Source organism: Pseudorasbora parva, chromosome 21 (assembly GCF_024679245.1).
Source record: "Pseudorasbora parva isolate DD20220531a chromosome 21, ASM2467924v1, whole genome shotgun sequence".
Lineage (NCBI taxonomy): Eukaryota > Metazoa > Chordata > Actinopteri > Cypriniformes > Gobionidae > Pseudorasbora > Pseudorasbora parva.
The window spans coordinates 24,113,516-24,137,678 of NC_090192.1; the positions used below are offsets into that span (position 1 = coordinate 24,113,516).

The following is a 24,163-nucleotide window of genomic DNA, read 5'->3' on the forward strand; positions in this document are numbered from 1 at the left end:
GGTATAAATTATAAATCAAATATAAATTAATCCTTATTAAAGCTTCTCTGTTACCTTTGTTCTTTGAATTAACATTAATGACAGACAACACAAAAACTGGTTTAAAAGGCTGCTGTCACTTTAAGATCTACCGCTGCCACACGACCTACGTCTCATTCTAATGGTGCATTTTTTAAAGGGATAATTCACCCAAAAATGAAAATTTAATGTTTATCTGCTTTCCCCCAGGGCCTCCTAGATGTAGGTGTGTTTGTTTCTTCAGTAGAACACAAATGAAGATTTTTAACTCCAACCGTTGCTTGTATAATCATAATGCAATGGGGTGTATTTCTATGAGAGTAAAAAACACATACGAATCCAAATAAAACCCTGTGGCTCGTGGCGACACATTGATGTTTTAAGACTCGGACGATCGTTTTTATGCGAGACCGAATAGTATTTGTGTTTTTGTTTTTTTTTACTTCATATCAGAAAAATCTCATCTAGTATTGCCAACGGCATTACTGCCATCGAGTAAGGTGAAAAAACCCGGTGTGATCAAAGATATGGATATTTCTAATATGGATATATATTTATTTATATCCATATAGGGTTCATTATGGACCCTAGAATAATGAAGATATATATATATATATATATATATATATATATATATATATATATATATATATATATATCTTCATTAGTGCCTGCGGTGATTGGTGGAATGAGGCATTTATGTAAATATATCTATGAACGACCAGGTTTTTGACATTACCCTACGGAAGAATTGGATTTGGAAATACTAGATGAGATTTGTCTGATATGAGGTAAAAAAAAATAACACAAATACTGTTTGGTTCGAGTCTTAAGTGATCGTTCGAGTCTTAAGACATCAATGTGTCGCCACAAGCCGCAGGGTTAATATGGATTCGTATGTCTGTGTTTTTTACTCTCATAGTGGGTCTCATAGAAATACACCCCATTGACATGCATTATACGAGCAACGGTTGGAGTTAAAAATCTTCATTTGTGTTCTACTGAAGAAACAAGCACACCTACATCTAGGAGGCCCTGGGGGTAAGCAGATGAACATCACATTTTCATTTTTGGGTGAAAAGTTTAATTAAAATTTTGTTCAAGTGCGAAAGAGAACTTGTTCTAGCGCACTCCTTTCTTTGCATTGTGTGTGTGTCACATAGACAGGACATTCACAGACAGAGGTTTAAAAGCAGAGGTTTTGCATGAATAAGAGCGTGACACTAGCCAAAAGATGACTGAAAAAACAGATGCTGCGTTAACTGTGTTTAAAGGTGCCCAAGAATGAAAATTTGAATTAACCATGGCATAGTTGAATAACAAGAGTTCAGTACATTGATATCACATTCAGTGAGTCTCAAACACCATTATTTCCTCCTTCATATGTAAATCCTGTTTGTGTAAAACGCCACGGAAAAACAGGCGTTTCTCGACATAACGCCATCTGTGACGCAATCGCTGGGGATTATTAATATGTATATCAGTATAGATGTATAGATATCAGAGAACAATTTAAAATATTGTTTCTACTCATTCTAGGGCACCTTTAAATCATTTTAACGCTTTAAACTGGAAAAATGAATTGCGTGCGTTAATACGCTAATTTGGACTGCACTAATTACATTCGTCTTTTCTTCCATATTGCGACATAAATCGGAGTGAAACGGCTGTTGAACAAGAAAAATGTAGGACAGGACTTGATGTTGTCTATTGGGAATGGATCGCTGTCATTTGCTATGATGTAATGTGAGTGACAGGTTGTCCTGCCCTTGAGCCGATAAACACGTCATACATCAGAGGAGAGAGGCAGGAGGGAGGGGAAGTCATTTTGATTAAATATTACGAGATGAATAGGCCTAATAATAATAAAAAGGATGAGCATGGATAAATCATTATAATAAATGCTAAGAATTGTTCATTTTGATTTTATGGTGACTTTACTATAAATACATGAGTATTTGTCTTCTCTTTAATCATTAGATAATTTTCTCCTTTGTTCATTTTTCATTGAGTTAACATCGTAACTCACAACGCTCCAAGATCGCTCAGGCCGGACTTTTTCACATTAGCATGTACGGAGTTGGTAAATAAAACCTGGAGTGGAGCTGGAGCTGAGTGAAGAGAACGCTGTCACTCTGCTCCACACATATACGCTGCTCCAGACCGGCTTGCAGTCTGTGTGTTGCTTGGCGACACACAGCTTGACATTTCTTTTAGAACTAATGAAATTATTGGAAAATAAATATTCAAACTAAAAGCCTTTTTTTAGTTTTTTGTCTGAAACCAAGTTACTGAACTGAATGGCTGTACTTAAGAGCTATCATTACAGTAGCTCTAGCACGGCTGTGATGACCTGTGGGCCAATACGGCCAAATCTGATATTATTCCTTTATTATTTATTTATTATTCCTCACCTTTATTATTATATTAGACTACTTAAAATGCAGTTTACATTACAGTGTCCATGTTACAATTATATAATGAAAGTATAATTAGGCCTAAATGTTTAGTTAAATAGCAATAACCTATTGTTTTATTACAAAAACAGATTTACAAAATATATTGCATGTAACTTACCTCCTTTAACTACGATATTACCTATTAACATGCACACTGTAATGTAAAGTGTGTGCAAATGTGTGGCAGAAGCGATCACGGATAAAGCTGTTCCCTCATCTGTATGTGTGGTTGCTAATAACGGTGAGCGCTGTCCAAGGTGCTGCAGCGCGCTCCCGCCCCGCCCGTCTCCATCACACACTAACCGGGAGACACGTGACGCGATGTGCTGACAGTCCCTGGCAAAGCTCGCCTGAGAAACACATCGCACCTTGTCTTGCACACAGAACAGGGAGCGATATCTTCTATTTTATATACACCGAGAGAGAAAACAACAACACTTATATTGGACAATTTCTTAAGCTTGAACCGTTTTGTACTTAATCTTAATTGGTTGTTGGCTCCTTTTTGATTTTGATTTTTTTTTTAAATCTATTGGGACTTTGGAGATCCGCATACGCAATCTTATCGCTCCCATTTCTTCTGCTCATTCGACACCGATGCAGTGATTCTTTTTTTCTCTCTTTTTTTTTTAAATCGATGTGGAGGAAATCAACCAGGTTCATCGGTGAGGTTGAGCCGTCAAGGGGCGCACAATGGTCCATTTCTCAAGGTATAATAATTAAGAATTGTGTAAGTGTCATTTGAAATCGTTTTTGAGGGGATGTGCCGTTTTCCGTCCGAGTTATGGTTGCGCTTCACGCGCTCAATGCAGTCACGCGCAGGTGAGATGATGCAGCTGGGCTTTATTTCTGTTTAATTATGCTCTACAGCCGATTCATCCGTGTTTACTGCTGGCCTTTGCTTCATCTTAAGCGATATTTGATGACTCCATATATTTCCTGTCCTCAGCATCTGAAAGTGAGCGCGGTAGAGGCGTGTTAAAGGTGTTTTTCTCGCTCAGTTTGAGCAGATGGTGGTTGATTATTGGGTATGTTTTGCGCATCTGAGTCATCGCCAACATTAATCAAGGGAAAGGGGAAAAAGATTTGTGACTCTTTTGAAGTTTAAGGGCAGATGCATTGTAAGATCCCGATGTTGCGAGACTGTAGATGTGATGCGCGAGGCTATTAGGTGGATTGTGTATTGTTCCAGACCCCATCTACAGTACTAATGGCAAGGCATTACCGTAATCGTCTCGCGAATACGGTAAATAAGACTGCCTTCTGTGCATTAATCGCTTATGATATGTTGTGTAAGATCCATCTGTGAAAGGGGTCGGATGTTATCTTGCTAAGTAGCCCCGTGTAAACCTGACAGTAAACACATAGGAATTCAAGCATGAAATGATTGGTTGAGATCAGTTGACAGACAGCCCAGAGGCCAGACAATTGCAGTGTCATTAATGCTTAAGAGGCGCGCGATAAGCCCCCGCCCTGGGCTCATTTTGGGATGCAGGACTTGAACTGAACGAGGTTCACTGAATCAAACGAGATTTTCCCCATTACACAGTTTCGATGCTGTCGCCCGTTTGGACAGTCTTTCGTCAGTCTGTACTGGTCCTCCTGCTGATACAACTGTAAAATACGATTGTCTATACATGTCTGGCTCTTCTGCATACGCTGTAAAAATGTAATGGAAAAGAATGCAAAATACCACAGTGAAATCTTTACCATAGATAAAATATTACATCTTATTATTTTATATTTTAAAATACAATACAGTGCTAAACATTTTAAAAACATGTCTAGCCTGCGTACAAAAGTAAAACTTCAATAATTTATGGATATTTAATATGTCATTTTCAGGTCAATATTGCCTTATTTATGGGTAAAATAGTTTCTGTAAATTTGTTGTTGTCAGGTGTGCACACTGAAAGGGTTTATGATGGGTGTCATATTCATTAGGCAATATTTACTGCATTATTTTAGTGTTGTGTTATCCTAATTGTGTTTTTATGGGAACAGAATGTTATTTCTATTATTAATAATAATCGCCACAATAAGACTAATTTTGATGATGTTCATGTGGTCTTTCTTGTTCTACCTGTGTTACTGGATTTTTTTATATACATGTTTTTAATAGGTTGGTATATGAATGCTGTGTATTAAACCATATATAAATAGTTTGTAAGGATAAAATATATAATGACCAGAATGTAATGCTTGTAACATCATTACAGTATTTTTACAGTAGTTTTTACTGTACATTTAATGGAAAATACTGTACCTATCTAGTTTTGTAGCAGCAGTAACATTTCATGGTATTAGAGTGAATGTCATGAGAGAATCTCTTGAAAATGAAAACAGTATAAAATAAAAATAGGCATATTCTACATCAAAATCATGATACCTTTGTATACAAGTTTTATTCCATTTTATTTTAGTTTCCAAGCTTTTTTCAATGCCTTTTCCCAACATACATAAAACAATTATAGAATTATATTTCCTCCTCTTTTTGATCATTAAAAGCAGAGTATTTGATGCTGTTTTAAAACGAGCATTTATAGAGGCAAAACAACAGTGCACCAACTGATGAAATGCTCTGGAGTTTTCTGCTTCAAATTGTAATCATTAAGAATTATAGTGAGATAAGAAAAAAAGCTGATAAAAAATACTGTTGTAATTGAAGATTAATGCAATCAATATCAGCGTGAAATTAGTGGTTTCAATATCAATATCACCATGAAATTGTGGTTTTGTGTATGAATGATTGTACTGTGTGTATGCTGGCTTATCTTTTTAAAAGAGCCCATCTTTCTTTTCGTTTGAAGAAATTAAGAGATTCTTTTCTATTCTTTTCAGATTATGGATCAATATGTCAAAACGGATGTGAATTGAAGGTTTGTGAACACTGAGGGCCCTATTCGGGCCTGCACGTTAACACTGCAAAGTGTACTTTTTATCTACTTGTGATTAGTGCTGACTTAAAGCCTACACAATGACTTTTAACTAGACTTAAATGACCCTGACATTAATGACCCTTTACATCCCTAATGAACTCTCTGCTGTACAGCACTACACATGGCTACGATTTATATAGATACTTTGATGACTTGGCCCCACTGTAGCACACCTGGATCCCACTGAAGGTTTTTTTAAGCAAAGCAGTAGCCTTATTTTTTTTTTTTAGAAGACTACTATTTGGGCCTTATTGACTCCCTTTATTCAGATTTGTATATTTAGAAATTGAAAAAGAGTTGGCCGTAATACAGGCCTTCTCCCTCTCTCAGTGAACAATGAGTAAATTACCCCACATGCATAGCAGTCCTGTATGCCATTGGGATCTCTGTTACACTTTAGGAGCACATCACTAAGAAAGCTGAATCATTTTAGTTTTCATTAGTTCTATTGTTAGTTCTAACTTCCTTTACCATTCACAATGAGCTTCTCAATGCGGAACGGCGCACATCTAATCTGGATAGGCCTATTGGTTTGTTGCCTTGTCGACATGGGGGCCAGCATGGAGTTCACCGGCGCAGAAGGCCAGTGGGCCAGGTTTCCGATGTGGAACGCCTGCTGCGAGAGCGAAATGAGTTTCAACATGAAGACCAAAAGCGCTCATGGACTTTTAGTGTACTTCGATGACGAGGGATTCTGTGACTTCTTGGAACTGCTCATCCATAACGGTAGACTCAGCTTGCGGTTCTCCATCTTCTGCGCCGAGCCGGCGACGGTGCTCTCCGACACCGCCGTCAACGACAGCCGCTGGCACGCCGTGACCTTGCGCAGGAATTTCAAAAACACTACGTTAGTTGTGGACGAAGAGATCAAGTGGGTGGAGGTTAAGTCGAAAAGGAGGGACATGACGGTCTTCAGCCATTTATTTTTAGGAGGATTACCTCCTGAACTGCGATCTGTAGCATTACGCCTCACGTCTTCAGCCATCAAAGATCAGATCCCCTACAAAGGATGGATAACCAATCTGAGGGTGAACAGTTCCGAGCCGCCGCTCATCGGTAGCGAGGGAGTCAACAGCGACATTTGCGAAGCGGACCACGTTTGCCTGAACGGAGGAGTCTGCAGCATCGTCAACGACGAGCCAATTTGCGACTGCTCCGAAACCGGATTCCAGGGAAAAGACTGCAGTGAAGGTAAGAGGCCTGGATTCGTCGTCTCCGTTGTTGAGGTGTTGAAATGTCTTTTCAAACACAGCCCTTTCACGTCTTTTTTTCTGTTTCGACATTGCACTAGTTCCTCAAAGGCAGTGCATGCAACATCATGTTTGTTCCCGGCCTCCACCACAGGCCCAGTACATTACATGATTAGATTACCACTGATTTCAGTCAGAGAACGCCATTGTTCTGAAGCAGGCGATCATTTAAATAGGCTTAATAGTGCCATCTGTGTCAATTCCAGAGCATCCACAAAAGCCTGTGTTTTTGATAACATGACGTCAGCAGAGGCTCCTCACTCTTTTTTATGCTAAATTAACTTAATATACTCTTGACACTGCACTGGCATTACAATTAAGTATGAAAATGAGTTGAATGCATGCACACAAGTCCATGATTGAAGTATGATGATTTGAATATTATTCTCCCTCTGAATTGAAGGGGTTGGATGCTCTAATTACGTAATTAGCCAGATGTTTCATAGTCGCTAAAATGACTTAGCCGAAGTTGCAATTTCAATATCAGAGAAAAAATAATGACATACTCAATACAGAATCCAGCAACCGTCACAGTATTTATTAATCCAGCTTTATAAGTAAACCTCCACTACTGCACTTACAGAATTATTGTAATTACAGACTGATGATGTAACTGAATGGGGTGGGGTGGGGGGGTGTTTCTGCTTATATCTTTTGAAAAAGGGTGGTTGTATGCATATCACAACAATTCAGATTTCCATGTAAAAGTCTGTTCCTTTTTGAATATGTATGTTCTGGTTGGTTTCTTAGTTTGACTTACTCCCTTGGTGTCCGATTTCACTGTTTTTATGTTCTTTCCATCTTTTTCTTCATTTTTACAACCGTCTCTGTGGACTGATCTTGATGTTGATGGATATTGTCTGGGTTAGGCCGTAAGCCGAAGAGGCACCATGTTGCCAAGGAAACTACAAACCCACTGAGTAAATTTTGCCCTCCTAAAGCACAACAGAGAGACAGTACGTTTCACTGACAAATGTTCAAACTAGAATATCAGTCGCGCTGTGGTACAGTGTCTGCTGGGCTCTCAGCGAAATGGATTGTCTAGTGTATTTGATGAGATTACGACAAAAGGGCAGGGCCCCCAGATGCTCGGCAGCTTGCTTAAAAACAAGATGTGCTGCTCTCCAGCCCCTGCGCTGGTAGAAATAGGCATCTTTGCCGGGTGAGTCAGAATAGACCTGCCCACGCAGCTTTGAGTGGCCTCCGTCACGCGCTTTAGAAGGACACGAGGATATGTGGAGTTGGTGAAGGCCACAGGACGCGAAGCTCTGAATCATTAGCATTATTTATTTAATATTGGTGGATCTTGAGGCTAGCGGTGTAAGGCGTTGGCGCAGCATGCTTGAGCATTATTAGTTCAGTTAGATGTGTGTATATATATATATATATATATATATATATATGGGTGGATGGAAACTCTTAACTCTTTCCCTGCCATTGATGTAAATTTCCGGTTTTCCATGTTTTCACTGTTATATGGTAGGAGCGCTATTACACATCTTTTGATAGAATACTGAATTTGCAGATAAAATGTGAAGAGGCAGAAACGAGCGATATCCCATATAAGCAGATGCGCATGTAAATTAGCGCGATCATCAACATTAAACCGCATATAAATCAAAACCGAATGAAGTGTCGACCCAGGATGCTGTAGCTATAGGACTGTGCAACCTTTAGGGGGTGTCGATGAGGTCGATCCACTCCATCTATGTTATGATCATTGTTCTTAATCCAATCTAGACATAGTCTTTTTGCGCAGGTTTTTTCAGCTTTTTGCTTAGAATGTTGCCTTTTATGGAACTCACTCACATTCAAGTGTTGATAAAAAAAAGAATGCATTAAGCTAAAAAGCTTTTGATAAATTGTTCAGATATTCAAACAACAAAATATTCAGGGGGACATAAACTTTTGTGAAAATGAAAAAATGCTGCCGGTGGCTGGCAACTTTATATATACAATTTTATAATAATAATTTAAAAAAAACATGCTGACCGGGGAAGAGTTAAAAATAAGGTTCCAAAAGGGGGTTTTAAACCACAGCAATAAACCATTTTTTTAGTGTCAAGAATATTTAATTAATCTGAAGAACCATTTATAACTATAATAAACCTTTTGTGCAGTGAAAAGGTTTCATGGATGTTGGTTCTTTATGGAACCACAGATGCATGTTGATAACCTTTATTATTTTTTTGAGTGTATGATCTGTCAGAAATGTGCAGATGACCTTTCGTTAGGTCTTTGACTGTTTTTGCCATTAGCACAATGTCAAATCTCCAAATGGCACCATGGAGGACAGGGCGGCTATTATGAAGGCTTAATTCCTCATATGAAACAGATATAGGGCCGGTGTGTCATTCATTAAAACAACGACATCATTTTAAACTCCTCTTAGCCTAAATCTGTCCTTACTTAGGTTATTAATGCAAATCTGGCCCATGCAGCTCCTGCTGAGGAGAAAGCAGGCCACTTTGACTCATTCTGCCTCCATTCACTCATCTCGAGTGTTGTCAGCTTCATGACTGAGGTGATCTGTCAGCTGACCACCACCTGCCATTGCCAATAACAGATGGCTAAAAAACAGACAGCTGCATATTAAATGGATCGTTGATGAATTATTTGGTTTTTGCTTTAGAAATATGTCATTTGTAAGCACCACATGCATCTAAAGCAAAAACTCTGCCGTCACGGAAAAATGTGCAGTACCTTGAGAGCGTGTTTACGTGTTTGCAGATCTCAGGCAGGAAAGGGTGGTATGTGGATTAAATATGTCCTTTCTCTCCGCACGTCCACTCCGTCATTCTCTCGACAGGCAGTTGTGGTAATAACCTTCTTTAGCAAAGCAGGTGTGGGGCTCTCAGCGGGAAAAGGCAGTCCGCACCACAAAGAATAACAGTGCTACGGGTAATGAGATATTTTTGCCCTGCTGGGGTTAGAGAAAGGGCCTTATTTTGTGTTATTATGGTTAATGCTCTTACAAGTCTGAATTGGAAAGCCAAAAGAGTCTACTCTGTATCAGCTTGCAGCCATTGATACCTTATCTTTATGCTCTATTAACTGTATAATGTGCTCCGTCTCCCTGGTTAAAGATGGCTGTAAGGGATCTGCAATTGACGTCCGTGCGGTTTCATATGCTAGAAGACTTTGGTTGGAGAATTGGATTGTGTTGGAGGGCTTGTTTACAACAGCGATTAGATTGTTTCACCTCATCTCTTATCTTTTGTGGTGGAGCTAACGTTGTAAGGGCCGGTTCCTGGCTGTGCGCTGTCGTTTAATGATGCAGTCACATTTTAAGTGTTTTTTTTAATTTATTTTTTACCACCGCTATTGGATCTATGTAAATGAACGAGGGCGGTGTAGTGTAGTGTACGCCTATTAACCTCTTGCTAACGAAATTAAAGACCTGCTTTAATTGGATACATCAGCATATTAATTTTAGTGAATCATTTAATCTTTTCATTAGGGGCCTGTTTTGAATTTGACAAAAGAAAGATTTTAAAAGGATAGTTCACCCAAAAATGAAAATTCTGCCATTTACCTCATGCACTTTAAATGTAGTAACCTGCAATTGTTATTTTTTCACTTGAAAAATCTATTTTGTGTGTATTTAGGTTGAATTAGCAATATGACAATATTTTTTTACTTTAATAAAACCAGGTAATTGAATAATTTTTAGGTACTATCTTTTTAGCATGTTATTCCAAACATGTCTGACATTCATCTGTGAAACACAGAATAAAATATTTTGAACAATGTTCGAACCATTAAAAATAAAAGCGGTCAACAACAACAAATGGACCAAGTTGATTTTCACTGTAAGGACAAAAACTTATTTTGTTTTCCATAGAACAAAAGGCCATAAATTAAGAAAATACCAACAATGACGGTCAAAACCTGGAAATGGCTTAATTCACCAAGGCACTCCAGTATGACATCACTTGACTATTTGACCCCGTTGACTTTCCCCATCATTGAGTAAACGATGACCAAATTTTTATTTTGGGTGAACTGTCCATTTAAGTCAGAAGTAATTTGTATAATCTGTATGTTATAATACCTACATAAATTAAACAAATACTAACAATGTAGGTCAAAAAGCGGAAATGGATTAATTCAGGCGCTTCGGTATAAAATCCCCTGGTTGTTCTAATATCTGCGGGCTCTACTTGTGTCTTGCAATCGACTTTCACCTTCCTTGATCCTGTAACATCGCTTCTTAATCTTGAATGGAGGGGGAGCCCGTGTCAAATACACTGTATATTGAGAATTCCCCTATCAGTGGCGGATGAACCATTTCCAGATGGACTAAGCTCACTAATCTCTCTGTACTGTAGATGACTGCAATATGGAACATGCTGCACATTGCTCCCTGTGGGGGAAATGTTAAACTAGATTTGGTGAAGAGGATTAAAATCCCCATCACTGGCACAATGACAATACATCAATGACGTAGCGCTATATTTAGAAGCTTTTACAATGAAAACTCTTGTTTCGGGGATATTTACCAGTAATTTCTGCTTCACTATTAGGCAAATATACCTCATATTTAATTAATTCCAGCATAGTCAAATGTGAATGAGGTGTTATCTGTAACGCACATTCGCCCCATTCCAACTGAACGGCCATTATCTCCGTTTTTTTTATGTTTTAGTCAATCGTTGTTGACAGCTACATCTTTAGTGACTTTGCCGCTGTGCTATACGGAGCGTACGCTCGTCATATGATCCCTTTGGGCAAGTTCTACGGCATATCAGTGCGTGTGTGTTTGAGAGTAACATGCTCTGACTTGCTGAAAACTGCTTTAAACGAGCATCTGGAGCTGCGGTCCTGTTTGTAAAGGACTGCATGAGTGCGGGCGTCACATCGCGTTTGCCCCCTGCTTGCGCCGGCCCATGCTGGAGAAGGGCAAGTGCGTGTGCGTGTAGGTCATCCTCAATTTCTATCTCTTATTCGCTGCCAAATTCAGGGCAGTATGCAAGGCCAGCACTTAAAAGAAGCTGTCAGCTCGATGAAAGCCTGCATGTCGCTGGCTCTGCGTGAGCTCTGCAGCGCTAAGGAGAGGCTATATGATCCTGATCTGTCAGTCAGTGAAATGTAAATAAACCGCTGTTCGGTCATCCGGACTGTGAGAAGACCAGGCTCGCCCGTATGTGTGTGTTCTCCTTCCAAAATGGCTGCCGCATCCACACACACAAATACTGTACATCTAATTTTCGGCCTTGTCCTGGCAGGTTTTGTCAGTGAGAACTTGACACACATGTCTCTGCAGTACGCAGGATATGTTGAAGCACAAAATCAATTGAGTGGATCCGTTAAACTGCTGTAGAGTCAGTGTAGATGGATAGTCAGTGTTTTGTGATGGTTCAAGCTAACTAAACTGTTCAGGGTTCGTTTTTTTAAGCATCATTTTGTTTTCCTTCTAAGCTGTCAGTTGGATGAGTTTGCACATTTGTCAAAGCAATTAGGGTTTGTCAGTCTCTTCATAAGCTGATAAGAGAGGATAGAAAATCACCTGCCATTTATCACTGCAACACTAACAGCAAAATATTTCTTTGTCATTTTTTTCTGGCATGGCACACTTTTCTGTTTATGATTTTGTTCTCTCCTTTGTTTTGTTTATTCATACATTCATCAGCATTTATTTTTTTTGTGGCAGTAGTGGTGCATGCAATTTGTGTTTGGTCGAGTGGAGGAACCGGCTGCGGTAAGTCCCGGGTCATTTTTCTCTTCCTCAAGATGCAAAACACGGAGGTAGGATTGGATGCTTTAACTTTAAGATAGCCAAGTCCATTTTTAGGGAGTCTTGAGTGAGTTGATCCAGGGAACTGAAAGTGTCACCAGAAGTAAAAGGTGTGTTGAATAAATGCATGAATGAAGGTAATGTACCCTTTTTGTTTAAGAACAGAAAAAAAGGTCATTTGCGTTTTAATACAAATTTCAAATGTCAATGTAAATTGGGTCATAACATGACAGGCATATGCATATTCAGGTATTGTACATTTCTTTATTACTAACCTGACTGAATGATGTTGTTTTCTCTAGGTTCATGTTGCATCATCTGTCGGCATTTTTATTTCCGAACACATGCATGCTTCGCATCTGGCCACTGTAAACTCCCCTCATAAGCACCATGAACGCCATTCAAAGTGATAAATATTCATACTGACGATGCAAATCGTTTTGAACAGTACTTCAAAGCCCATCCAAAAAAAAACAATCTTGATGTTTAATGTGCTATTTTAATTTGCTTGGCTTTAGTAAAACTAAAGCAGTACTTAAGTAGTACTTCAGAAACGTATAATAAAATTGTAACTATTAGGCGTCCCACCCATTTATCTCCGTCTTCCAATTTACTTTTAATTACGATTTGCATGTTTGGGCATGTTCATTGATCTACTACGAAGAGTCTATTTCACCTTTGTTTTATCAGCTTTTGAATGATTTAATAATGTGTTATCATCTCACCATGGAACAACACTCGTTTAGAGTACTATAGACTCAATGAGATTAGATCTTGAGGAGGACAGAGGACACTTAAAGTCAAATAAACCCTCTGGTCTCTGCATTTTCCATGGTAATGAATGTTTGGCCTGGGCACAGGATGATAAGACGCATGGTAACCACGGTAATCCTCAAGGCTGGGCCACCTTCCAGTCTGCATGCTTCTTAATCAATGTCTCCTTCTCTCTCTTCACGCCTCGGCCGCCCCTCCAGAAGAGGCCTATGTAGGAGGTGGGTAGACGTTTTTTTCTCCCCTATTTTCTTTTCATCCAACCCCGTCCCTACTCATGTACTTCTCTCTGTCTTCATATTTCAACTTGTTCTTTTGGAAATATTCAGTATTTTATTTGAATACGGGTACACAAACAGTAAGTGGAACTGGTGTACAGCACAGGTAAAAGGTATGCAACTTCACTCTGCATTATTATCGAGAACACTTCCTTAATTAGAGGTTGTCAGTAAACACATGGTTCACTCAAATCGGTATGCTCTGCTAAGCAGAAAACAGACGCTGGAGCAAAACGGATGCCATCCTGTTTAAATTACATCTAAAGATACAGACACATGAGTCTAGATCCTATTATGCGCTTTTGAAAGCTTTATTTAGTGAATAAATAACAAGAAAACTCACATACGTACATATGAAGTGTTCACTGTAATGGGAAATCTGGACAATCTGGTGGGTAAGTACTATAGACAAATTACAAAACCTGCTTTTTTTTTTTACTAACAGAGTTTATATTTGAGGAAAAAACTACACTCTCCATTCAGATTTATTCTTTTGGAGGTATATATGGTTATATATTTTGGCTGTGGCTCACATGAACTTAAACAGACATCCAGTGAAAGTTGAAATGGGTAATATTGATTTATCCCAGTATAAGCTGTAGATATTGTTTTTTTGTATTGACACATTAACATTACTTAACTTTAAGATCCAATCTATGTATGTGTCATCATCTTCCTGTGGAAGGTTGACCAGGCGGACGACGAGTTTGATGTTTGGCGACTGAAAAGTGATTTACTTTTTCTTTTCAAATCTAGATGTGTCTCTTTCGAGTGTGAACAATAAAGCATTGCAACCGCTGGGTTGAGGAAATGCTTTTTGAATGTTCCCTCACACCCACTCTCTCCCTCACCTCGACCCCACCCTGATCCCCCTCCTCCCCACCCTGCACCACGGGCATCCTCCGTTCAGACGATGCCCGCGTGTCAATGTGACAAAAGAACCTTCCCATGATCCCGTTCTCTGTGCTGACTGTGCTCTTGTCTTCCCTTAAGGTCTTGCGCACCTGATGATGGGCGACCAAGGTATGGGTTTCATTTCTTACTCACCTTTTTGCCTCCATCAGCCACTCCCTCCTCCATCTCTCTGCCTTTCTCTCTCACTGGCTTGTGCTGAATCCTCCTCATCTCCCTTCACTGCTGGTAGGGATTTACTGGGGCTGCTTTCTTTCTGGCTTGGCGCTGAGTCAATGGATGGTTTGGTCTTTTCCATTTTTCCCCCACCCTCTCCTGTCTCTCCCTCTCTCTCTCTCTCTCTCTCTCTCTCTCTCTCTCTCCCTCTCTCTGCTTTAACTTCCCTTCAACACATCATGCCGCTTCTTTTGCGCTTTAGTTTTTCTCTCCGTCATCTCAACAGCCCCGCTGTTCCGTTGCCGCTTGCCAACTTCATTTTCATATAGAGGGGGAAAAAAAACTTTCAACCCAGTGGATGATGTGAGTTACAGGGACTTCTCTCAGGGGTTTGTTCGCTCTTTGTAAATGTGCTAGTCTGAATTCTCCGAAACTGGAAAGCATTATCCATCTGTTCGATATTCATGCATTCTCCCTCATCTCTCTCATGGTCACGTTCTGGCATGTATCGCGATAGGAAGCTTCCATCTCCTCTTGCCTGCCCTTTCTCTTTTTGGCCGCAATGCATGGAGTCTCTTCTAAACGTAACCTTTCATTTGTTCTGTCTCTGAATCTAACACACGGTCATGATTCTGACTGTTGCCTCTTTCCTCTCCTTTGTATTTTCCTGTATCTCTCTGGACTTTCTCTTCATGGAACCATTATATCAATATCATAGGGAAAAGAAAAGGTATATGATGCTTCTTTCATACTATGTAATGATGTAGTGGAGCTCTTTAAGCTCTTCATGTATATTCCTGTATATGTGGCTTTACACATGCATCTGTTTATTCATGTGTTTGTGGTTCTGAAGTCACACTGATTTTTCTGTATCACTCCCTACAAATATGACGAGGGGCTGAAAGGTAGGTGGGATGTCCTGAAAATGAGTATGCTTCATTGTGCGATGTGTCAGCGAATGTAATGTAGGGTCCTGAAGTAAGACGGCACATAAAAATTAGTCTGCTACTAGAAAATCAGTTGCATAGAATGTGTAGATATGTTTTAATAACTAAAGACAACTAACAGCTTGCTTTGTTATAATTTATGCAAATCAAAAATACAATAAATGTAATATATAGTAATTCCCTCAATATACAGCTCTCTATCTCTATTATTTTATTAAAATTAAATCTGCATAAAATATTAACCACAAGGAGTCACATGCAAATTTGGGACACATTTAAAAGTTCCTCTAAAAGCATTCGATATAAACATGTGTTGTCAGATCATCCCAAAAAAATCAGGTAAGAGCTCTTCAAGATATTCACATTTTCATATTCTGCAGACATTGATCCTTTTTTAGAACATTTCATATAGCCTGTATGCACAAATGCATATTAACTTAGTAGGACTTTATGCTCTTTGATATTAAATTACAATTTTTGATGAACCCGGTGAGATCCAGCTAAGGTAAGTGGACGGCACCTAGCACTGTCACCAATGCAGCCACTCACATCCTGCACCCGGCTCACACACCACTGCATGCTGGTTTATCCACTGAGATTCAAACACAACAAAGGGCTCCACACATAGACTGATGGGGTTATGCACCTTGGTTTGAAAAATGAGGGATCCGTGATAGGTGGAGCAGGTAGGTGTGCTTTCTGTCTTTCGCGGGGATCTTGATTGTGTTCTGTAAGGCATTGACACCCAGGCCATCACACTATCCTGAATGGGCTAATGCCTACAGGAGGTGTGGGGGCTTCAAGGCTTCTCTTAGCACATTTGAATACATTTTCAGAGGCATTTATATTTTCTCTCATTCCATTTTCTTATAGAAAATTGGTTTTCATCTGTCTGTAAAATTGAATGAAATGGTGCGTGTGGCGGCTGACCTTGCCAGCGGGGTCACGCTGGCATTATCAAATGAATTTTGCGTTGTTATTTTTCTTTGCATATATGTTTGTGTGTGTGTGTGTGGGAGCACCACAGTTGTTATAGAGAAATTGAATGAATTGAAATGTTCATGTCTGGTTAATTTATATTCGGTTTATTGTTTGCGTTGCAGCTTCCGTTACGTGCTTCAGTGATGTCCTGCAATTAAATTGAAACAATTACAGCACCATTTTTTCAATAACTCTAGCCTAATGAATTACAAGGCAGCACATAATATAATTAAAGATTCAGTAAAATTCTGTTTTGATCTCAATCCTAATATTGGGATCTTCAGTTGAGCTGCGCATGGCTAAAAATATAAATGACCAGCATGTCGAGATGTATAATATAAATCTCTACTCTTATTACATCACTTTTATGTGCATGCTATTTGCTGAAAAGGCAGTGAGAGAGTGCCAGAAATAAATAACAGTAAATATTTTTAGTTGCAAAAAAAGTTGTTTTACATTTTATTTAGGCTATGATTGAATATGATAACTGAGGTTTTGACAAAAGGGTTTTAAGCAATTCTGTTCTTTCCTAAACAAGTGTTTAAACTTGAGATTAAGTGAAAGTTGATTGAGTTCTTAAGTGAAAAAAGTGCAATTTCACATGCTTGTCATCTTAGCATCCGTAATGAAAGTTTGGGCTGCTTTTCACAAAAAAAGCCCCGCAAGATTTGGAATGTTACAAAAGCAGCTCTTACAGCATTTAAATTTAAATCATACAATTTAAAATGCAGAATAAAAAGTCATAATGTTAAATCACTGTATGTACTTAACTATTCATTTCTTTGCTTAAGGTCATTAGTTACACTGTAAATGTGTTAAATGTATTGCCAAGTAACCTAAAATGTAAATCATGTGGTAACTGGTTGTATTCAAATATATATACCATACAATATAAAAATATAAAATATAAAAAATATCAACCTGCTATGTTGTCACATCAAATAAAGTCATTTTAAGGGCCAAATCAGGTAGACATAACTGCTTATATCCTTTAAACAACAACAACAAAAAACTAGTTCTCTCTGTAATTGTATTCCATATCCCTTTCATTTGATACTAGGTCATTTGTTTAGGGACATTTGAAGATCGGGGGTCCTTTGAGCAGTGTCCTTGCTTTCAGCATGAGTGAACTCTAAGCCCTTGTACAGTTTTTTTTAATGTTTATATGTGTGCTTCCCTTTGGGAATGCATTTTACTTGACATTAGCCGGATCGAAGACAAGTGCAAGTATCTTATTAAAATACGTGCCGCACAGCATATATGAAGTGTGCGTCTGTGAGATTGTGCTTGTCTTCTCTTTGCAGCCGTATTACCGTCGTTCTTATGCTAAGTTGCTTTGGGGAGGATAAAAGATGTGCGGTAATACGGGTGGTGTGCAGAAGGCCGGTGGGTCTAATTGCTGTCATTTCACTCAGAGAGAGCCTGTGAAGCTGAATCGTTGCTGCAGGCGCTGTAAAGCCCGGTTCACAGGTGGGACTACGCCGACTTCAAATTAGAATTCTTTAAGTCTAATTGACATGGCGGCATAAAGAATGCCAACAGTTTGGGTATTTATAGTAAATCCTCTGAATTGAAACCTCCTGCACCTGTTTAAATAAGCAATGTTGTGGTAGACGTGTAAAATTTTGTTCTGTTCCTGAAGAGTATTTGCGCATTTGCTCTCATTTTTGATGCGAGTGAGTTTATCCAGCCAGCTTGTTCCATTTAGTATGTTTAGCATTTGCTATAATCTAGAAAATATGCTGCGCCAGCTGCTTACAGTTCTTTCTTTCCTGGCCAAGAAACGCGCCTCAGATACCATCACTCACTTGTGTCATTGTCACAGATGACCCTGAGTGGGAAGAAAGCCTGCTGTGACGTGTTGATCAATACGTATTTAAAATCCCATTACGCCTGCCGTTGCACATCGGATGCCTCGTTAATGTAATTACAAAAGTGGAACGGCCTCTTAAATTACTACAACCGTACCTTTGCTGACTTGCCATTGTCGCATTCATTCACACAAGTGGAAAACGCACCGCTGGGTTTCTGTTGAGAAAAAAAAAAATCTAACTAACCTGCTTGCTAAACCACAATGTCAATATTTAGAAATGAATCGATATTGCTACCTCACAGACAGAGGTTATTTAAAGATTAAACGATGCTAACCTACTGTACAATAGCCTTTCCAGCCCTTTTATGTGAGTAGTGCGAAGTACAAACTGACCAACTTTTCATCTTAATTGTAGCGTAAGTCACACAAGGTCACACATTGCAGTTATAAGCACTTCCTGCAATCTAACAGCCGTTCATCCATCACAAATCCCATCACCTTATACTCTGTTCTCATTCAACGCTGTTTGACACAAAACTTCAAAGACTTTTTTATATGGAAGAGAGGCAGTGTTTCAGGCATGCTGCCAGTTGGAACTGATGTTATGTTGCTTGAAGTAAAAAAAGGAAAGAAAGAAAAGAAAAGCGATTTTTTTTCTTTTACTGGAGGAAGAGTATGTTGTGTTATTTATGGATTTAATACTGCCTCCAGACTCCCAGTCTTCATATCTACAAGACACCAGTCCTATGCTAGACCTTATCTTAAATTGGGTGCATATTTCAATCAAACAGAGCTTCAGCTGGAGTCATTTTGGATGGTATTTCGCTCAAAAGATCTAAATAAATGGGGAAACCATTAGAATATTAGTGTCAAGTGGTCTAATGTCATGTTATTTTGTAACATAATTTTCTTTGTAGGTATTTTCTCATTGAAATGATGGAGGGTCGTTCTTTCTTGATCATTTTTGAAGCACTCTCCACATTTGCTTTTCAAACCACTTCAGACTGTAAACAAGATGTAGAAAGCAAAAACAATTACAGGTGAAGTGAGACACGTTCTGATCATTTTTTGAAGAAATCATTGGTGTTGTTTTTTTTCCAAATGTGACCCAAATGGCTTATTCAATATATTACTACTACTACTTGAAGAAAATAGTAACACTTTGCAATAAGCTTCAGAAGAACTAACAATCCACCATTTTTTAACAATCATGTTAAATTCTAGAATACATTCTACCAATACATTAACATTTATATATTTAACATTGAGTAAATGAAGCATCAGCTTTGCGCTGGTCATTTGTTGAGGTTCATTTTGCAGTGATATGTTAACATTATCACACTTATATAGCTATTCATCAAATAAATAAATATGTAGACATGAAATAGTGATTTGCTTTAAAATATTGATCAATATGGTTGTATTTTTATTTATTTATCATTTTGCCTGTATGTAAGCTTACCGTTTGCACTGAGAAAACAATTCCAAAACAATCGGTATGGCAAGACGAACACTGCAACAATATTACATTAATATTAATACTGTGCTCTGATGTTATTGTAATTGACAATTGAGATGCAAGATTGCAGCACATGCATTTGTAAGAAACAAGATGGTGAGTTTGCAGTGATACGAAAGACATAAAAGTAGTGTGGTTTCAATTACTCCTAAAAACAGGGCCATAACCACCATAGGACATAATTACTATGTTCAGTATGTTATAATAAAATGTCTTCCCCACGTGAGCTGGAATAAAATATTCATTAAAAATAAATTAAGTATCACACATTCCTAATATTAGGATCCAACGGAAGCTTATGCAGTGACTGTGTTCTTCCACAATGATCTTGCCATCTTCTTCAGCATGTTTATTGCTGCTGGCTAACGTGATCCGAACAGCTCCATTAGTTGGTGGGCGGGGCTACTGAATGGCGGGATTTCGGAACAGATGATGTCAAGATGCACCTGGTATCTATAAACGCTTTTTTTGACTAACAATAAAGTTTTTAGCTCTTAAAATTGAAGGATATTTTCTTATATTACTATTAACTTTTATATATCAAAAGTTCAAGGGAAAGTTGATTTCTCAGTTCATCACCGCTTTAATATTTGACTTTCAGCGACCAACAGGAATATCAAGTGATGTAAACGCAATGTTTTTTATGAAATTTCACTGTTTTTACTACGTTTAACGTCAATAAATTTGACATGACAAGAAAGTTTTGCATTTTTTAAAATATTAGGCTGACAAAAATAAGCGTGAAAATACATACATATGCAAATAGTTTACTTCATTACTACAATAGAACTGGAACTTAATATTAGATCTTCTTCTTTTGTTTGTACTTTTAAATGCACTTATTTGTGTTCTTTGTTTTAATTGAAGGTGTATATTTTTTAGGTTTAGATCCAGTGTGTTAATTCTGTTTTAACTTTTCTTTAATTTTCCTATACTCTGGTTACAACCTATTTTTGAAATTTGCTCTATAAATCAATAAACTAAACATTTACTGTTCTTATTTCTTTGTCTTTATTTTCATAAATGTAATACTTTTATTTACCCCCCCCCCCCCGCCAATGTCTAAGTCATGGTTACAGACTTGCCTAAAAAATGTTTTAAATCAGGTTGTCATTGTAATCAGAATTTGAATTTCAGTTAAAGGTAAAACAAACCAAATGTACGACAGTGAAGCTTATAAAACAAACTTTGTTTTATTACATCTAACATGCATAATTTAGATTGGCCAGAGAAACTTTCCAATTTAGCCTAAATATAGATGAAATATAGGTTGCATATACAGCAGTTTAGTAAAGATGAAATGGGGCATTAAATGTTTATAATAGTTCTATATTTGTTGCTGCTCAATATGTTACTGTACTGACAAGTGTTATTTTGGTGTTCAGAGATGGGAAAATAATTGGTGTTTGTGAGCATTATTATCTGCAAATATATGAAAAATAAAACCTGCTGCAATCCAAAACATGAACATAATGCAGTTGTTGGATGAGCATCTAATACACAGTGTTGTAATAGACGTTGTTGACTATTAGTAATTATTTTGCCGCTTAACTCTAGAAAAATGGATCATTCCATCGAGCTGTGTAATAAGTTTAGAACAAGCATGATTTGCAATATGTATGAATTAATGAATAAATGCTTTAAAAATGTTGCTCATTGATAGAATACCCAACACATTTACTAATGTTGATGAATTGAACCTTACTGTAAAATGATAGATGTTTAAGCCCAAGTTTCACACTTGATTCACACACCTATGCTGGTGTTTTCTACAGATAATACAAACGATTTATGGCTGCGGTTATTTCCCAACATTTATTCAATTGGAGCAGTCTGTAATGGAGGACAGCTCATTTCATGGGGTTCAGAGGCATGGCTAACCCCATCAGAGCAGCAGACATTTTGGGATTGTGTGTCTGTGCTAAAGGTGCTGAATACTCAGACTGTCAGGGGACCACAATGAGTTCACTGTCGCCATTTACGCAGAGCCGATCATTGTTAATAAGATGATTCTCTCATTTAATTCCTATAATGAAATTAAAAAGTAATCAGCAGATGTCATTCATGCGTTTTTGAAATGGGGGGTTTATCTTTGGGGAGGCGGGAGGATTTCTTGATAGGTCAGTCTAGCCACTGAGAAACACTTTAATCTCAAATGCTACTATGCCAGACCAATTCAAAATGTATTACCCACCTCTTCTAAATTGATTTAGACTGAACACTGACATCAGTGGCCCCAATTTGCCAGATTCTATGAATCTAGAAATATAATATTCACTGTTGGTATTTGAGTATAAAGCCACAATATTGTGTCTGATATTTATGTGGTCCAGTATTTTTCTAATTGAGTTAAGAGGTTTTTTTCCCTTGTTTTTGTCTTTATGCTAATTAAAGTTGCATGGAAAAAGATTATTTTCTCTATTCCAGAGAGATGTGAAGCAATATTATGCAATATTATTTAACAGTGGCATTTATATTTTCTGAGAGCCATGCCATTAAGTAATAGCTAGCAATATTGGTTATTATATATAATTATGTTTAATAGCATATTTATTTCAAGTATTATGTTGAGATCTAAATGACCCTCATCAAAACAGTGTGATATTACCAGACATTATAGCCATACATATCACTTTTGCAAAGTGTTATGTTGCATTTATTAGGGCAAAAATAGGACAGAAAAGACTTATGGTAATGAGAGGGAGGAATAGATAGGCACTGTCTTTCTCTCATTTGGAGTTGAAGCAACACTTTTATATTGTTGAAGGAGAGGAACATGCTGAGCCTAATTTGCTGGAGCAATGCTCGCTGGCAGTATTTTTCCATCAGGTCAAGCTATTTTGAAATACCCTCAAGGTGTGATAGTGCTTGGACTCATTGTTGTGGTGTGCCTGCCAGAATGTCATTACCAGCATTGGTAGGTGGGTGCTATCTTCGTCCAATGCACTGCACGTTCACATGCGTGCTGGGGTGATTTGATAGCGGATATAACCTTTTGGAGGAGATTTAGCAGTATTGGCCTGTAAACATAATAAATTAAAGTCTATCGCTTGCTTTCGATTTGCACGCAGTGTTGTGGAAGATACTTGCCGTATAAATATGCTTTCCAAGCTGCAAGCAACTTAAAGGAACACGGCATCTATTTAGGGCTTTAGCTTATTCACCGTATCCTCCAGAGTTAGATAAGTCCATACATACCATTCTCATCTCTGTGCGTGCCATAACTCTGTCTGCGTAATGTCGTGTCGCGGCGCCCATGGTCAGGGGCGTAGCACCAAATTTTGGGCCCTGGGTACAAACCATCTTGCTGGGCCCCCATACCATGTATGTGTATGTATAGAAAACGGACTTCCCTGCCTTGGGCCCTGGTTACTCAGTACCCTTTATCCCCCCAGTCCCACGCCCCTGCCCATGGTACAGCAGCAAAGTTCCTTGATTATTACACAGGAATGAGAGTCTAGTCCCTAGCCATATTGGTCTAGAAAATTTTAACTTTTCATAAAGTACACGATGTTACTATACACATCACAACATGTAAACAGGATATTGTTGGCATTATTTTGTCACTAAATAAGCTAAAGTCCCAAAATGTCAGTGTTTCTTTAAAGTAATTTCAATTAAACTTAGCGTTATTTCACACAAAAAGTGAAATTACTGTCATCTGTCATTACTCACCCTCGTGTTTCAAAACCGTAAAACCTTTGTTCATCTTCGGAACACAATTTGAGATATTTTTGATGAAATACGCTTCCGGTTTCTACGTCAGAACTCTGACTCATTATTGGCCGACGCCGGTAACGTGAGCACCCTAGTATTTCCCATGACAAGAAATTGTTGAATAAAGTTGTTATTTTTGTAGTTTTTTTGTGCACAAACATATTCTCGCTGTTTCATAACAACCACCGCAGTCACATGGACTATTTTATTGATGTCTTTGCTACCTTTCTGGGCCTAGAATGTTGCAATGACGTTCAAGGCCCTCTCGGATTTCATCAAAAATATCTTAATTTGTGTTCCAAAGATGAGCAAAGGTCTCACGGGTTTGGAACAACATGAGGGTGAGTAATTAATGACAGACATTTCTTTTTTGGGTGAACTAACCCTTTAAGGTAATTTAAGATACTTCAACTAGAGTCTCCAAATGTACTGTATAATTATCATATATCATTTATATTTTAAATGGAGACTAAAGGCCTGTTCACACCAGGAACGGTAACTATAAAGATAACGGGTGACTATAATAGCGTCCACACCAGCATACGATATCGTTTAGAACATGCTGCAGTTTTGTCATCTGCCACGCTAAATTCTTGAGTTTAAAGCAGGATGGATTCTGATTGGCTGAATGTTTTTATCGTCTATCAGCTGGATAAAAATATTCAG

The 24,163-nt window shown here is 38.2% G+C and overlaps 1 protein-coding gene across 16 annotated transcripts in view; it reads left to right on the forward strand.

Moving 5' to 3' along the window:
* Window positions 1-2,821: 2,821 nt before the first annotated feature.
* The window catches only part of nrxn1a (neurexin 1a), a 212,976-nt gene continuing 191,634 nt past the window's right edge, over window positions 2,822-24,163 (forward strand). For 9 of the 16 annotated variants that reach the window (XM_067430710.1, XM_067430707.1, XM_067430708.1 and 6 more), the window contains exons 1-5: window positions 2,822-3,187; window positions 5,319-6,607; window positions 13,378-13,395; window positions 14,446-14,475; window positions 15,239-15,250. In XM_067430710.1, the coding sequence (XP_067286811.1) occupies window positions 5,896-6,607; window positions 13,378-13,395; window positions 14,446-14,475; window positions 15,239-15,250 (772 nt within the window). In that variant the 5' untranslated portion in view covers window positions 2,822-3,187; window positions 5,319-5,895. The remainder of the gene's footprint in view (window positions 3,188-5,318; window positions 6,608-13,377; window positions 13,396-14,445; window positions 14,476-15,238; window positions 15,251-24,163) is intronic. The other 7 variants (XM_067430709.1, XM_067430716.1, XM_067430715.1 and 4 more) reach the window with 4 other exon arrangements.